The sequence below is a fragment of the Thunnus thynnus genome, chromosome 3 (genome assembly GCF_963924715.1).
Source record: "Thunnus thynnus chromosome 3, fThuThy2.1, whole genome shotgun sequence".
NCBI lineage: Eukaryota > Metazoa > Chordata > Actinopteri > Scombriformes > Scombridae > Thunnus > Thunnus thynnus.
In genome coordinates this window covers 23,568,024-23,586,511 of record NC_089519.1, presented here as the reverse complement: position 1 = coordinate 23,586,511, position 18,488 = coordinate 23,568,024, and the positions used below count along the sequence as shown (strand labels likewise).

At 42.5% G+C, this 18,488-nt stretch overlaps 1 protein-coding gene across 5 annotated transcripts in view; it reads left to right on the top strand.

Annotated features, from left to right (window-relative positions):
• The window catches only part of bnc2 (basonuclin zinc finger protein 2), a 178,187-nt gene that overhangs the window by 79,130 nt on the left and 80,569 nt on the right, over positions 1 to 18,488 (top strand). For 3 of the 5 annotated variants that reach the window (XM_067584866.1, XM_067584864.1, XM_067584870.1), the window contains exon 3: positions 3,494 to 3,556. The exons of the other annotated variants lie outside the window; for them this stretch is intronic. In XM_067584866.1, the coding sequence (XP_067440967.1) occupies positions 3,494 to 3,556 (63 nt within the window). The remainder of the gene's footprint in view (positions 1 to 3,493; positions 3,557 to 18,488) is intronic. 5 annotated transcript variants of the gene reach the window in all.

Genomic DNA, 18,488 nt, shown 5'->3' with positions numbered 1-18,488 from the left:
GTGTTTGTGTATGTGTGTCAGACGGTGTGTGTGTGTGTGTGTTTGTGTAATTTGAGGGTTAAGGGGGGGCGTTTTGTGGGAAGTGTTTTGTTTATGATATTGCAAAATTACATATCTTCCCTGGTGTTCACAACTTTTCCCTACTTCTGGAATATTTCAGACTTGATGTAGTTGTTTTACACACACCATGCCTGAAAGTGTTTTCATTCATGTCTGTGTGTGTGTGTGTGTGTGTATTGTTTTTTGTTTTTTTAAATTTTACTAATACAGTGCATGGATAATTTTCTTCTCTATAAAATAAGTGAAAATAGTATATTTCATGCAGTTATTTGTAAAAACACACATTTTTATGCAAAAATTTGCACAATATCAGAACCCATTTATTTCCCCGTTTGATGGATTATCCCTTGTCCGGATTCGTTACATACATGCTTAAGTCTTCGTAATTGGTCTATGAGCGGTGTGGAGTTTAAAAGCAAGCAATAGCAGTGTTTTGGTAACCTCAGTGCCGATAAAGACTCGGGAAGGGGCACCCCTCTGGGACCGGCTAATTGACTTCATGTGGCCGAGGCAGGAAGCCCCTTGCACGGCTACAGAACAGCAGAGGAGCCGTGAATGAGCACAGGCTCGTCTGGAAAAGTAATGATGATAACGGATAGCCTGCACCGGCTGAGGAAAGTGCACATTTCCTCCCGACATTTCTCGCCTCTTATCGTGGATGTTACACTGAATTTCTCTTTTGTTTTGTAGCTTCTTTTTTTTTTAATATATTCCAAGTGGCCCCAAGTTAGAACAAGCGAGTTATTTTTAAGGGATTGAGGGGGGTGTGGGGGGAGGTTTTGTGGTTTCGTCGGATAAATGTCAGGTAAGGAGAAGGGGAGAGAGGAGTGTAGTTTTGTGCAGGCTTGTATGTGTGTGTCTGTGTGCGTTTGTGTGTGCGTCCGTTCGCGCGCACGTGTGTGTGTGAGTGTGTGAGGGGGAGACAGTAAAGATAGAGGATGGTTGTTAGGTTGCAGTTAATCATAGCGGGACCTGCAGGCTCTCCGTACCATGCACATGCTGTTACGCACTCAGGCCACAGCGATCCTTGCGCAACAGCCTCGCCGCGGCTCTGTGTTGTAAACGATGAGAAACTTATTCTGTCACATTGACGATCTATTTTAGTTTTGTTTTTCTGTTTTTTTAAATCCCAAAGGTCTAATGGTGAAGGTGAAACTGATGTGTTGAGACTGAATCATATCCCGATGTAACTTTTTCAAATAAAACGTTTCCTAAGGCAGGCTTTCCGATATTGTTTGGTGTTTCTCAATAAAATATTTCCTTTTTGCACATTTAACTCAGCCTGATCTGCACCAAATATTAGAGTTTGATAGTATTAATATTCTTAACACTTTGCATCCTTGCACTTTTCATGCACATCATCAACAACTTTTTTTTTTTTTAACAAGCCTCTTTCCTGTATTTTTTTTTCTCTACTAAAGATAGAATCATAAAAACTATTGATAAGTGAATTGGTAGAGGCGGGCGCGTTGTTTCAGAGAGCAGAGCGCACCTCTCCTCTCCTCCTCTCCCGGTATGAGCAGGTGGATGGGCCCCTGCGCTCAGCATCTGCTGGGACCCCACGTTTGCATCCCCAATCCTTTTTACAAATGCGCACCGTTGTTTCAATATAATCAGCTGTGGGACTCGCTGTTATTTATCCTTCCTCGCACCACTTAGAAGACATCTTCCCATGTTTAGTAGGCATGACATAAATTCTCCGAAGGAAGCCTGTTCCTTGACAGACTCGCCTTATTGGAATCTAACCGATAATGACTTTGTGTTTGCCGAGGCTGGCGCACCCTGGGGTGTTGGGGAGAAATGCGTTATGGGCTTGTGTTTCAAAATCTCTCCTCTCTCCCTTAAAGATCAACTAGGTGACACGAGGGATGCGGTATTTTATCGTTGTTAGGCCAAATTATATTTCCATCTGATCGATAGAGACGCGAGACAGCTCTGCGCAGCGCGTTCAGGACAGATGCGGCTGTGGTTGAGATGCTTGGCATCACCAAGCCAAAAAACATTTGGCAATACTTTTGAAATTCCTTGTAAATCACAAACACGCAAATCAAGACTTTAAAAAGAAGAAAAATACCACTTTGACATGAATGAAGGCGTTTTCTAGCCCCACTTTCAACTACATAAATAAGCTGTGGCTTTACAGCAGGTGTCTGATCATCTCGGTGCATAAACATCAGTGACCGATGAGAGTAAAGCAAAGATTTAAATGATCAAATTACAAATGAGGAGATTTGACAGTGAATCTCAGTTTTTCTTCTCTTCACGGTGTTTTATGGGTAAATGAAGCCATAAAGAGCAGCACCTGCTTCATTCTGCGTAAAGAAAATTACTGGAACAAAATAGATGTCCATTTGAAATCGAAGGACACTTCAGAATTTATTGATTTCCTTTTTCATTGACTGTTGTATTTGAGACATTTTAATGTGTTTTATATTTCGGCTGTAAATGACCTCAGAATTAATACATTAATTTATTTCCATATTCACTCAGATGTTTCAGGACGATGAAACATTTTTTTTTTGCCCTCAAAATATTTGTCATGTGATTTTGTTACAAACTGGAGAAACAGATGAAATTTAAAGGAGAGCTAAATATGTTTTATTAACTTTAGGCTGTTAATATGGGGCATTGATAACTTGTGTACTTGCAGTCGCTTCTGATCATTTTGTGTTTCTTTAAACTAACGAAATTAAGAACAGAGGCGATGAAGGCATGACTGAATGTAAATAATTGACACCGTTCATAAGAGGCCTTAATGGGTTTTTAAAGACACTTTTTTTTTTTAAAAGCCACATAGCAAGAGATTCACAACCTTCATAAACCACGGAAGTGTCAACAGGAAACAGCATAAACAGCTCTGCAATTTAAATGAAATCAATGACATGGATTCGATAAATAGTGAAATTGGTTCACATTTTACAAAACACCGCAAGAGGGAGATTTCATAATTGTTTTTTTATGGAGGAAAAAAAAAACATACAAACATTAATTAGGAGTTGAATTATTTCCCAAAGCATTACGGAGTGATAATATTTGGAGCCCAATTGACCCGCTGCTGTACTGTACTGTACATGCGTGGATGTGAATATCGACCCTTGTAAGTTAAAACCCCGGAGTTAAGTGATACTACGAGCCTAATTGGTTCATCGGGGATAATTCCCTCACAATACAGCAGCCGTAGGCCTCGTCTTTTTTTTTTTTTTTCTATTTTCTTCTCCGCTTCATGTCGGAGGAATGTGGGAACAAGTAAAGGATTAGAGAAGCTCGTAAAAAAAAAAAAGTGCCCTCACCTCCACCTGAAGATCTGATGCTGCCACCCAGGCTCACTGTAGACCTCGTAGGTGGGGGAGAAAAAAAACAAACAACAAAAAGCAGTGTATGTCTTCAATCTAAAATTATCTCTAAAATAGCCTCTTCCTTTTCTTTTTGCAAGGGTGCTGTAACGCGGCTTCCTTTGAAGTGCGACAGGTCGACTATGGGCCGAGACCTGGAAGAGGTACAGTGGCTTCTGCCTGCTCTCAGTGCTGCCTGCTTCATCTCACACGGAGACTTAACTCCACATATCAATACAGGGCTTTATAATATAGAATTATCAATAAGAAATAAATGTAGTAATTTAGACAATAATACAATACATAATAACAATATTAAAAAAAAAAATTTCTTAAAATTCAGAGTTTTTACATTCTTTGATTTGTACCATATCTGCAATTTGCCACATTATAATTTTTTCTTTGACATAAAAAAAACACTCATCCACACCTCTGCAGCATTTTCTTTTCTCTCCATCATCCATTTCAGATCATTAAAAAAAAACTATACCCAAACAGTACTGTAATAAAATCAATATTTCTATATATCTTCTATCAATAATGTTTTAATAATGTCTCCCTCTTAAATACAAATAAAAGCTGTCCGGTGATTAGTTCACAATTTTATTCTCTTTCTTCTTTTTTTAATAGATAATAAGATATATTTTTTAAAAAGCATACACGCATGTTAACAAATATCCACCTTTTTCTGTCACTAAAGTCTGGCCTCATTTCTTCCATTTCAATCTTTCTTTAATATTTGCTCATGTTTTCATGTCTTGTGTCATATTGTAGCTTTTTGTTCACAATCTCAACGGTTGATTCTCTCTTATTTCATTGACTTCGTTACAGCAGTGTGCAGCCTGTTCAGTCCTGTCTGTGTGTGTTAAACCTTTAAAAAGTGAATGCTTTTCGCTCTCAGGACATGACAGACATATTTGTGGAATAACATGTTCTGCTTTGTTTTGTCTAAGTCAAGAAATGGGGTTTATTATATCCTCTTCAGAACATGCTAATCTGCCTATTAACACATTGATACACTTACAGCGGTGAGTGTGTGTGTGTGTGTGTGTGTCTGTGTGCACATGTTGTTTTACACAGTGAGGTCCGGGGCGTTTTGCATGCTGCATATGTGGTGCATATGCATTGCTTCTTGCCATTGTGCGGGACTGGGAGGCAGTGATTTGATGCATATGTGTAGAATTATCCACAGTGAGTGAATATGTGTGTGTGTCGTTACACTCAACTGTTATATTTCCATGTCTGTCTTTGATGGGTCGTTGCACACAGAGCATATGGGATGCCTATATGTACATGTATCTGGTGTCAAGTGTGTGTGCGTGTGTGTGCGCGCTGACACTGAGGTTTGTGTGTGTGTATACACATGTGTGCGCTTGGGTGTTCATGTCTGTGCTTTTGCCATTTATTTTTCTGAGTGGGTGGCTAAATACTCATAAGCCAGTTGTGCGAGTGTGTGTGTGTGTGCATGAGAGAAAGCGAGTGAGTGCAGTTTGGTGAGTGTATGTCCTCTCCCTCTCTGTGTGTGTGTGTGCCTGTGTGTTGGCTCTGGCTCCATGTGTGTGCGGGTGCGAGGTGAAGTGTCTCTTGGCTGGCCTTGGCTGGAGAGCTGGAGGAGAGCAGAGGTGAAAGAGGAGATTTGCAGAAAAGACACGCACCACTTCCCCCATTACTACTTTTTCTTTTTCTTCGTCTTCTTCTCCTACGTCTCTGTCTCTCAGTGCTTCTTCTTCTCTCGCTCCCTTTTCCCTTCTCTTCTTATTCCCCCACACTTCAACCCCCCTTTCTTTTCCTTTCTCTTCTTCTCGACTATCTTTCCTACCTAAAAGTCTATCTCCACCGCCAGTCCTCCAGATGCTGAATCAGATTGTTTTATTCTACAGCTACTGTCTTTGCATAGCGTCAGTGCGATAAGTGAAAAGCGTTTTAAATGGAGAACAACTAACTGAGGAGAAGGGACTAGGTGTGTCTCTCCATCAGTCTTCAGGTTTTTGTTTGTTTAGTCTGGCTTATGATTTCTCCACCAGAGCTCGTCCCACTTACAGCATCTCTCCATATATTTTCGATAATATAAAGTTACGGTCTGCTCTTCCACTGTTTAATGCAATTATTGCAGTGCCACTGGCCAGTTTAGAAGGTCCAGATAACATAAACAGCGCTGAGAGAAAGGCCACTGTGGCATTCAGTCAGCGGGCATCTCTCTCAGTCTTTGAGCATATGCAACTACGGGGATGTGTATGTTTCCTGAAGGCAGCATTATTTCTGCAAGAGGGAGCACAGAAATGTGAGAGTAAGATTGAGTGGGAAGGTGGCTGCAGCTACTTGTATATTTAGCATATGTGTGTGTGTGTTTGTGTGTGTGTGTGTGGACTATTAAGGACCCATCTAGTTTGACAGAGTAAGAGGATGTACAAGGTCCCATTCATGCTGCGGTCCCCGTTATATTTACCAAGGCACCAACCAGAGGAGATATGACGTCCGCAGCATTTTTACTTTTACTTGTTTTCAAAACATTTTTTTTTAATTGCATCACAGAGCCATTTAATTCAGGCCTGTTGTTACATTTTTTTTCTTTTTAAAAAAGTATATTTATTGATTTCCAAAGCGCCAGACAATTAAGGATGAAAGGGCAAATATGTTACCCTCTTTTCCAACTTATCCTCAACACAAAACACATTCTCCACACACACACACACACACAAATAAAATAAATAAATAAATAAGTAAATAAATAAATAGATAGATAATAAAAAAAACCAAAACAAAACACCAAGACAGAGGGTTTATACAATTAGATATAACAAGGGTAATCAGGCATAATGATGGGATAATAGCATGTTAAACACTACATGGAAATGTACATCGAGATCTCAGTCCATGCTGGTCCAGAGACCACTCCAGAGGGCCTGGGCCCCGTCGTTTCAAGTACAATCCAGAAAGGGGTCCCAAATATGAAAAAAACTTAAATGGTTCATCCTTGAGCCAGAAGTTTATAGCTTCTAAAGGGATAAGTTCCATAACACTCCGAATCCAATGTGAAACCGTAGGGACGGTATTGGAAATCCACTGAAGAAGAACACATCTCCTTGCACTAAAAAGAAGCTCCTTAAACAGCTTCAGTGAAGACGGGTTAAGGTTCAGTGCTGCTGACTGTATTGAAAAAAATGCAGAAAGGGACAGTTTTTTCTTAAACACAGTATCAATTTCTTTACACACTTTGACCCAGAAGTCATTAACAAGAAGCATTCAAGGAGCATTAAAAAGGATTCAAAAGCATTCAAAAATAAATATTAACCTTCAGTAGTTTCACACTTATCACAGTATTTTGAAAGCAAAGGATTAAACTCTGTTGTTACATTTTAACAGAAACTGGAAAATATTTTAATATTATTTGTTGCCCTTGTTATTCCATTTCATAAATATTTTTATATTTCATGAACTTAAGATGTTTAAGTGAATATGTAATATCCATGATTTTAATTCTGTCAGTTTCCTTTTGCTTTTACGAGGTATTACAGTGTCAGAGATCCATCAATACGACTCCATACTACATACACTTTTACAGTATATGCATGATCTTGCCAAAATAAATATTCCGCCCTGCACATGGCCATGATCATGTGTGTCCGGGGTCATACAGTAACCTCTGTAGCCATGCTATAATGCCCTGCAGGTCCAGTGTTATGGGTAAGAACCGACCCTGACTCTGTGCTTTGCTAGACTCGGGGCAACCAGCGATCAATAAGCATCATGTGAGCATCACTCACGGGCTCCATGTCAGCTGTTTCTTGTTTGTCCTGAGGAGGCAGCCGCCTCACCACTATGGTGAATGCCCAAATAATGGGGAGGATACAGAGCGGTGTAGAGACGCTATCATGGAAGTCAAAAAGGCTTTTCTTTATCACGCTGTATATGTGGAGGGGCAGTGTACAGTGCTTTGGTTGTTTGCGTGTTGAGGAACGATAGAAATGCAGATCCATCTGCTCTCCTCTTATCAGGGGGCTGAGTGGTGAAACCTACTATAGCTGAGTCTTTCCCAGGGACCTCTTTTAGTCCTGTGCGGGCATGTGTATAGAAAATGGAAAGAAATGCAATATTTATATCCTTTTGTTGTTTTCTAATTATTTTTATTATGTGAGGTTCTTTTGACAAGATAATAAATAATGTACCAGTAATCTGAATAGAAAACCTCAACATGTAACATTAAGTAGATTCATGTTGTATTTCAGGCTGTTGCGTTGTGTTGTGTGACCAAAAGGCTTAATTAGATTTGATTTATTTTAAACAAATATTGTGTTTGTGTAGCAATCAAATACAATTTACTAAACTCAGCCTTCTGTGTGGCATGGGATTAAACCCTTACAACAAAGGCAAAAAATTAAATAAAATACAAATGAAGAAATACTTGTCAAACCGCATGAAAGAGCTGAAATTGTCTTTTAAATATTTTGAAATTTTGCAGAAATATTTGTGTTATTTTGTAGATTCACTAGATATATTGTAGTTTGACCATATTAATCTTTTCCCCTTCACTTCTGTTTTTCTTTGATGCCTGTTTAATTAACTGAAACCTACTTTTTTCCCCCTCTCTGTTTTTCCTTCTTTCTTTTCTACATTTCTTTCAAAAGAGGGGTGTTAGTTATTTATCTTTGGCTAGTTTCCTGCAGTGGGAAGAAGTCGCCGGTTTAAAAAGGAAATGTGTGTTTGAAGGGCCAGTCGCTCAGGATGTCACCACCCCGCCACTGGCTAATGAGGGGGGACACACGCACTGAGCCAGTGCAGCAACACACACACACACACACGCACACTGACACAGCAGGAATGCAGCAGCTGTCACCAAGGTCCAGGCAGTTATGAAAGGGTTGAAGTATAGTTGTGTCTTGGGTGTATGCGTGAGTGTGAAGTGGCAGTACCAGGAGTCATGTGGGTGTTGAGAGCTAGGAGGGGCTCGTTTTGGCTTTGGTGACCTCGAGTTTGCCACAGGCGGAGAAGATCATCACACGTAATTGACTTAACCGAAAAGCGAAAGAGGGACTCAGAGGAAACATATATATTTCGCAGTGGTCTGTAGTATTTTAAGATAGGACCATATGGCAGAGACATTGTTGTGAGAGACTGTTCTTTCCCGTCTGTATCCAGAGGAAGGTGACATTAGGTGTGACCTGTGCTAAGTGACAGGAACTAGGGCATACTTTCACCACGGCTTCTCCCTTTTCCTGTTATTCCTCAACTCCTGTTATTTTGTTTTCCTTGGAGCTGCGCCAGCACAACGGGCAAATCAACAGCCTACTATTTTTACATCCATCTTTAAGGACCCCTGTCTGTTCGCTCTGCCTGCCAATTTGCCCCATCAGCAGTGGCAACGAAGAAGAGCTCTCAAGGCACAGAGCCTTTCATTTTTCTGTTGGCGATGTGGCTAATGCTGTCACTGTTGAAAAAGCACTCAGGGTGAATTGCTATTATTATTGTTAAAACCATCATCATCATCAGGCTTATTTATGGTTATGGATAATGATGGTAATTTTGTTCAGGGCTCACAGTTGACTCCGTCTCTTTCCCCTGCTAATCCAACATGTACTGTGTGTGTGAGAGTGTGTGTGTGTGTGTGTGTGTGTTTGTACTGTACGCTTTAGATGTGCTGGCAAATTACCAGAGTTGTTGTGCAAATAAAATGGTTTTCCAACAGGTAACAGTGATTTCATGTCTGCAGTTCACATGTGAGGTGAGGAGAACTTGTGTGCAACCAAGCAAGTATAAATACGATACATCTCTTAATGCATATGTTGAACTCTGTGGCTTATGTGTGCATGGGGGGGGGGGGGGGGGGGAGAAGGAGGGGTGAGGCTCTTTTTTTTTTTTTTTTTTCCTGTTTCATCTTCTTTCCTTAGTCTTTTTTGCTCCCATGTTTTACTCTCCGTCTATCTGTTCTGTTCTGTCTCCAGCTTACCATAGAGATTTGATTGCTAGAGGCCCAGGGAGGATTTTAGGGAGGTTCTGGAGAAGGGAGGCTAGTGGTACAGGCTGTGGTAGGCTTGTAGCCAACGTACACACACACACACACACACACACACACACACACACACACACACACACACACACAAAGATTTTAAGTCCTACAGGCATAGATACCTGCTTTCACACACTCCTATTTTGTCTTCTCTTTATATAGATTGTGTAAATTGCTTCCTAACAATGTTGTCATTTTAACCCTCTAGAAAAAAACCCTCTAAACTCAAGTCTAAGCTCATTAGCTACCTTTTGTTGTGAGCAAAGTGTTAAAGCAACATGTGTAAGCATTTGTTTGTGATCTCTGCTGACTTTGTAAAGATGTTTGCGCTGTTGGATTAATAACATTTAATGGCCACTGTTAAATGCAGCTGCCTTGGCATCCCACAGCTCGTGTTTTTCTGGCAAACTGAGACTCTGGGTGGCTTTTGTGTGTGTTGTGTGTGTGTGTATACCTAGTGCAATGAAATACCACTGTGTGTGTGTGTGGGCTGGATAGAAGAAGCAGAACCATTTCTGTTCATTTAGATGTGACCGACCCTACACACAGCCGGTCTGTATGTGAGCCGATCACATATTAAGCAGCGCTGCACTTCACTTTCTAACAATCTATAATGTCAATTAAGTCACAAATGATCTAATTAGCCTTCTGTGATAGACATCAATTGGTTTGACCCTGTATCCGCGGCAACCAGCCAGGGTTGGGAGGTCACCACGCATGACCTCTGGCACCACACATTGTTAGCCATCAACCTCTCGTGACATTTATTGTGCAATTGAAGTGACGGCTCCGGTCTTTCACAACGGGACAAAGTGAGAATTCTTGTAAGCAAAAAACAGTTTTTTCTTTTACGTGTGTTAAAGGCAGAAAATGTTTTTTTTGTGTTGTTGACACACACACATGCGTGCAGGCACACATACAGCCACACACACACACACACATACACACTTCGTCTATGTTGATGTTTTCTCTGTAAATGGCCTGACTTGCCTCTTCCATTGTCGGGAAACACACTCAGCGATAAGTGCTTTGTTGGAGCGCCGTCTGTTGCTTGATGTGTATGACTCTGACTGGCATTTAATATTTCATGGCATTTAATCCATTTGATATGTTTCCTCCAAAAAACAAAAAAATAAAATTGCAGCTTTTGTTTCTTTTATCCAGGCCATTACTTCACAGCTTGTTGATCAGTTTGGATTTGTAAAAGGTGGCAACAAGGGATTTATCACCTAGATTTACCACAATTGCACAACCATTAAGCTCATAAATTTACCATCTTGTTTGTGACTAAAACAAACCAAGAGGGGAAAAGGTGATTCTTTATGCTTGATCAATGGATGACCAGATATAGCATCTTAACAAAAATATAAGCAAATGGCTGTGAGGTTTACTGCAGAAAAAAAGTGAAATGATAGCACTCAAAGATCAGTCAAGTTTACAGGATGCAGCAGCTAAGAAAGATAGCGCATTATGACAAAGAAGAGGAAAAGGAGCTGACAGCTTGTGCATCAGTTAGAAGGTGAGAAGGAGGCTCTCTTTGAGATCAATTGGTAATAGGCTGAAGTCACAGAGGCGATTAGAGGCGTCGACTTGCCTGTGTTGTAAATGCTGTCAGATCTGTTAAAGGAAGCCTAATACCTCTCAGGTTGAAAGCTGTAATAACATGAAGTGTAACTGGATCCGCGGGGAAGTGCAAGTGAGTCTGCGTGCGCGCGAGTGAGTGGAAAAGAAGCGGGAGGAAAGGCGAAAGTGTTTCATTGTGTGCAGTTTAATGTCTAGTTGCGTGTGTATGTGTGTATGTGCGTGGTGTAAAGTAGTAGCAGCATGCATAAAAGGCGAGAGCCGCAGGGTTGCTCCTGGCATTTTTTCGGCCACCAGATGCCTGTCACTGCTTCAAGAAAAAAGAGCTGGGGATGAGGAGGGGAGAAGGACAAAGAGGGAGGGAGGGAGGGAGGGAGGGGAAGGAGGAGGGAGAGGTGGGTGGTGGGGGGGCCCACCGCTGTTCAAATCATGTCACGTAGCGCTAATTCATCCAGCCTCATTAGAGAGAGGGAAGGGACCAGAGGGCCTCTCTCAGGACAGGGCCCGGGCTCAAACACACACACACACACACACACACACACACACACACACACAGCAACACAGATATATGCATGCACACATTGTCTCAGTTTTTCTCTGGCGCATACTTACACACAGATGCAATTTCTATCTACCTCACACACACACACACACACACACACACACACACACACACACACACCCCACACACACACAGACACACACAGACACGTAGACATACATACACAGATGACACTGGCACATGGCGCAGTGCGGGGGCAGTTTGGGGAATAGAAAATTGCCTTCTCAGGAAGGCCCCGGCCAATTAAGGACCTGACCGTATTGAATGTCAAGTGTTAATTTAGGCTCCCCCTCCTAACTCCCACCCACCCTCACCCCTCAATTTCCCAGCAGTGGGGGGGGGGGCCTCATCTTTGGGTGTCCCAGAGATGAGCAAATACATGTCAAGCCAAAGTTGATTGCCTGCTCTGTATTATGTGTCGCATGCAAGTGGCAAATGTGCTCCCTCCTTTTAGCCTTTCACGTACCCCCTGAGGGGCACCGCGATGGAAGGAGGAGGAGAGAGGGAGGATTAACTGTACCGCAGTGATAAGAATGAGGGGTTTTACAGTACACTGGGGAAGAAGAGTGGGGGGGGGGGGGGGATGTAGGGGACAGACAGAAAGAGAAGTAGAAAGAGGGCAGAGGGTTTGTTTGATCTCATAGGACTGGGTGGTGACTTTGATAGTCTTTTAATTGCCTTCATTTTCGCAGAGGTGATGTCCCTGGCAGACGTCCTCAGAACAAACTCTTGTAAATACAGACTGAGTAAATTTTCTAAAGTTTAGAGAGCAATTTATTTTGAAAAAAAAAAAATCTGTATTAAGTATATGAGAAACTTTACAAGATGGCTGTTTTATACTAACGGCCGTTGGCATGGTCCAGGGGCAGACAAGGTTGTTTGTGAGTTGGACTGATGGTAAATGCCCACCTCCTTACCTCCATGATCTAATAGACATCCACTTAGTCTTAATGGGCAGATTCCCTTTCTCCTCTCGTGATGACTGTTGCACTCTTTAAAGGTGGAATCGCCAGCTTGTCTTTCCTATCCCCCCACCCCTCCTTTACTCTCTATATCTCATGTTCACTACCTCTCTCCTAGGACAGAAGGGAGTATATCTAATGAAATAAATATTAATGCATGGCTCGCATTTAGACCAAAGCCAATTCTCTTGCTCCGACTAGCCCTCTGGCTACATCTGTTAGTCGAAGGCCCTTTGTTTTACATTCATGTCGGTGTATTTACGTGAACATGTGAGCCCGGGTTTGTGCGTGTGTTTGTTGTGTGTGTCCAGTGATGATGTTGTGAAATTGAATAGAGAGGGTGAGTATTGATCATTTCCCCCTGTGTGTTATTAGTGCTTGCTGCTACTGACAAAGAGAGCATGAGCCACCCGCACAAACACAAACTGACATACACTTACACTGACGCACAGATACATACACAGAGTTGCACACACACATACACACACACGGAGCTATGTTTACTCAAAAAATACAGTATGTTGTTTACATGTTTTGACAACTGTAATACATTGCACCAACAAGGAAAAAGTACACTTTCCTGCTACATTATAACTTACGAGCTGGTGGTGGAAACCTGTAAAATTACGACCCCAGTAGTGTTATGACAAACTGGGTTATGTGTCACTGAATTATATGCGTCAAGGGTGTTTTCAAATTTTTGTCCTCTCAGCTCACATGCACACACACACACACACACAGACACACACACACACATTTACATTCTTCATTATTACAATCTGTTTTGTCAATCTACTGTGAGTGATAACACGTTTTGAGTTCACAAAGGTCACGGTGAAGTGTAATTCAATCTCTGATCACTGATATCCAAACAGCCACCCGTACAGGCCTCCAGGGCCAAGGGAGAGAGAGAGAGGGTGTTAAAGTCCAGTGTAAGTGCTCTGTCTCTGGGTAGATAGTGATGTCTGCAGGGCCTTTGGAGCTCCAGTGGTCAGCCAGGACTGAGAAGTCTGTCAAGCCCTAATTGATCACCCTGACCTGGGGAGCTGAGGACAAAGGGAGGGGGAGTGTGTGGAAGCATGCAACAGATAAGGCTACAGGGAAAAGGGAGGGGGAAAAAAAGAAGAAATTGTGCGACCGGTGGCTTAATCTCTCTGGACTGGCCATTTTTCCCCTCCGGATGATAGATATAGTAGGCCTAGCGTGTGACACAGATGGATAATGCAGGCATCTGGTGTGATAGAGTTATAAATTAACACATTACTGGACCTTAATGTGGACTACTGTGGACGACCTCACACCAACATCATCAACCCTCCAGGCGCACACACACACACACACACACACACACACACACAAACACGCCTACAGCTTCACTGATGCATCTAGCTGAGCTCAGGGTGCGGATTGTACTTCTCAAGTGGCATTGATTTGTTAAAGTGCTGAATAAGCAGAAGCAGTCCAGCTGCTGGCTCTTCTACTTTCTTCCTCTTTCTTTCCTTTTTTCTCTATTTTACAATTTCACTCTCCTAACTTCTCCTACTCACTCTCTTTCACTCCATCCTTGTTGTTTTACTCTCATTGCTCACATGCTGTTTTTTCCTCTCTTTCGATTTCACTTCCAGCTCACACGCACTTTCTCGTCTCCTCTCTTTGTACAAGTGAGAACAAGAGGTCTTGACTCGTCCTTTTTCTAGTCTGACACACCTTTTGCTCAGTCACAAGTGCTCCTTCAAGTAACTTTGCTCCCCTCGGTTTTCCTGGCAAATGTCTGACTCTCTTTTCCCTCCTCCTCTGTCTACAGCTGGAAGGTTTCACCTAAAAGAACAGTTGGTTTTTCTCCCCTTCTTCTTGTGGCCCACACAATATTCGCCAGCCAAAACTGTTATGTCCCCGACTTTGAGACTGAGAAGGAAGTGGTATGTGTGTGTGTGTGGCTGGGGATTGGTATTTAATAGCCAGACATACAGAAGAGCTAATATCCAGAGCAGCAGTAGCCTGCACATTGTAAGGCCACACACAGTGACAAGGTCCTGTACAGCTCGCTGTATTTAAAACCAACCCAACTCCTGTAGCGCTGAGCAATGGCTTACACATCTACAAACCCTTCATTCTAACCACAGTGAATTCCACTGGTGTAAATGTCATTTAACAACAAATGAGTGCCTCTGGAAACTGAGCGGTGTACAGTAAGGGTCACTGGTCCCTCTGTCTGCTGAGTATGTAGTGGTGTGTTGTACTTGGGCTTATGAGTCGGACAGGCTGTCTGCTTTCTGAGTCCGAGTCAAGGCCTCTAGCCAAGAGGTGCAGATTTGTTAGTGTCTGCTCCATTATCACCCATCACTCTCATGGTTTGTGTTTCGCTGTGTGTGTGCTCACAATGTTCATACGCGTGTGTGAGTGAAACAGAGAGAGAGAGAGAGAGAGAGAAAAAGGGAGTAAAGAGACTGTCCCTCTCTTTCTTGCTTGCTGTGGTCCAGCCCAAACAGTTACCATCTGGTGACCAATGCCTGACCCTTTCCTTGTCTCACACACACACACACACAGACATATACACTCACTGAGTGCCGGACTGCATCCAAGTGATGAGTGAGTGACCACCCGCCACCCCCTCCTCCCCTGCCGAGTGTCCGTCTCTGCCAGACCTCCCAGGTCCCTCCCCTCACTGCACATGATTGGTTGATGAAAGGTTGATGGGCGACTTATCTGTCCACAGTGCCAATAAAATGCTCAATAAAGCACCAATCCCGGTCCTGAACAGGCCTAATAGAAAAACACCTAAGAGGAAAAAGCACCTAAACACACATACAGTACACACGATTGCACACACACATCATTGTGGCCCAAAATAAGCACATATCTCCTCGCTAGTTTAATGAGAAACCACATTGCTATTTTTCAGCTATTTGCTTTTCTTGTGCATGCTTCATTTAGACAGGCCCCCTTGTGTTCCAGCCGGAGTGACATGAAGCGTTTTCATTTTAGTTTATTTTACTGTAATCTTAATTTTTTTTTCTTTTTTTTCTGTCCACTGTCCACATTAGAGAGGAAACACTTAGTCAAGTAAGCAATTAGTAGATAAACAGAAAGTTTATCCACAACTATTTTAATATTCGATTAATCTTTCAAGTCATTTTTTGAGAAAAAAATGGCAAAAATTCCTCTGGTTGCAGCTTTTCAAATGTGAATTTGCTGGTTTTCTTAGTCCTCTATCGCAGTAAACTAAATCTCTTTGAGGTTCGGACTGTTGGTTGGACAAAACAAGACATTTGAATAAGTCAACTTGGGCTTTGGGAAGTTGTGATGGGCATTTTTTCACTATTTTATGACATTTTATAGACCATAATAATGAAGATCATTAATGAAGAAATTCATCAGCAGATTAATCAGTAATGAAAATAATAGTTATTTGCAGCCCTAGTCCACATATCTAATACAGTGGCCTTAAAAACAGAAATATAAAAAAAAAAAATCTGGTTGATGGGAAAGACCAGTCACTGTTTTTATGTGTAGTGAGGCACAACAAGAGAAAAAGGGTGTGTGTTTCTAGCTTGCCTGGGTGACAGAGGCGTGACCAAGGTCAGAGGCAGAGAAGAAGTGACACATGCATCACAGGGTTGTGACATGCCAGGGTCAGCGCAAAGGTCACCCTGCCTGTCCAGAGAACACACACTCATCTCCTGTAGCTCCTCTCTGTGTGTGAATGTGTGCCAAGGAATGACCGTCCCTATGAAGGAAAAGGGAAGGAAGATAACTCAACCTCTGTCTCTCCCAGGTGGTGTAGTCAGGGGAACAAGGATTGTGCGGAGAGCAGGTCCCAGGCAGGGCCCTAATGGCAGTGTGATGTTGTGACTACAGCTCTCCCTTCAGGTTAAATACAGGGTGGGGATAGAGAGAAAGAGAGAGTGAAAGGGGGGGGAGTGTGTTGGGAGGGTGACCACATTAAAAAAAAAAAAAAAAAAAAAAAAAGACAGCGACAGAAAGAGACAGAGCACTAGTGGAGCATCTCAGCAAGAAAAACACTTAAAGGGAGAGATAGTGAGCAGGGGGATGGAGGGAGGCAGCCGGGGGACTGAGGAAGGAGGAAGGGAGGGGGAGAGGAGCAAGCGTCCCTCGCCTGAGGCTGATGCATTGTGACAGTCACTTAGAAGGATTTCACTTCCCCTAAACTGTGGCTTGCAGGAAGAAACACCATAACTTGGGACAATTATGGGCTGAAGGAGATATGACAGGACACATGCAGAGTGAGTCGCAGTGGGAGGGAGGAAGGAAGTGAAGCAAGGGGGGGGGGGGGATGTTGGTGTGAAGCAAGAAGTGTGTGTTTGTGTGTGTGTATATCTACCATGTGTGTACACTCAGGAGAGCGCAATCATATCATCTGCTTGCATTTGGCAGATTGATCTGTATATGTACAGTACATATGCTCTGTGTGTGTGTGTGTGTGTGTGTGTGTGTGTTTGTGTGTTTGATGGTGGGGGCCAGGGAGGGGTTGTTGCTCGGTGCACGCCATGTCAGGGAAGGCCGGCGTCTCGCTCCTCATGGTACCGTATGTTACCACTCTGCCTCCCTCATTCCTTCGCCTCATGTCTGTAACTTAACCTGGTGACGGAGGGCAGGAGGGAGAGAAAGAAAGAAAAAAAAATAGAAGAAGTTGGATTCAAACGTTGCCAAGAAAACAGGCCCTCAGTTTTTTTTCCTATTCTTTGGTTGATTTGATTTCTTCCTGTGATTTTTCTTTTTGCATGTTAATAGTTTGGTTTTTCGTGTCACAGTGCTGATAAGTGTCCCAAAAGTTCTTTTGCTACAGTACATTGTGTTACCCCTGCGCTGCAAGCTCTGCCAAGAATGTCACTGTAATTTGAGTGTAAGTGGATTCCAAGAAATACACTTTTCCTGTTTCATTGAGTCGTTTTGCTTTCAGCGCTATTATGTCCTTCGTGCGAGTGAGGTGCTGGTGAAATTGTCTCTAGGTTTTTTTCTCCGGTTTGTGTCTTTCCGCATGGCACCTACAGTTACAGTTCACCTACAGTTCTTTTAGTGTGTATGTGTGTGTGTGCACGCACAGTGTAACAAATGTTGATAACAGCAAAAAGAGCTTTCATTTTGAAAAATATACCATACTCGACCGCCGTGTGATACCATCTATTCAAACATAAACAGAGAGATTGGCCTTTCTCCCTCTGTCTTTTTCTGTCTCTCCTCCTCAGTTTTATATCTTCCAAATGTTTTTGTCTTGTGTCTCTTTAACACGCCAGAGTCCTACTGTGCAATGTTATACTAAGCCCCATCTCATTCATAAAAATCAATAAAAGTGAAGCTGATGTTAATCTACTTATTCTTGTTCTCTTCTGAGTGTAGAGACTGTTTTTAATGTGTATAAGAGAATTTCTAACCTGCCAAATTGCTGGCATTTAGGATTTAAATAGTTAAAACAGTCATAACCACCTACAATACTAGTCACTATCTGCTTTGATGAGTTTTTGGAAATAGATAGATATTTTGAAGATGAGCATCCTCTGTGACCACTGCAGAGACCGTTTCCCCTGAACTGTTAACCAACAGTTAGTCATCCGTCCTCGCTCCCTTCCCTCCCTGCGATGTTCCCCCCCTCATCAGTATGGCAGTTGTGTTTGCTGAGCTGGCTTTTGATAGACTTTCATTTGGTTTGGTCATCTGAGATTTGGTATTAGCTCTCTCTCTCTTCTTCTCTCTCTACCTCTCTCCTGTGGGTTTTATTCTGATTCACATCCAGACTGTCCTGACACTGGCTGTGTGAGGGAGTGATGGAGAGATGGATGGAGGAAAGAAGGAAGGAGGGGTAGACTTGGGCAGAGGTTGAGGGGTATTAGACTCATGAACACAGCTGGGACCCCCACTATCAAAGAGATGGTAATGACCGTCTGCTAGCATTAGAGAAGCTGGGATGAAAGAATGGCCACTAAACCCACTGAGAGAGGAGTGTTTGGCACTGTGTTGAGCCTGGGCAC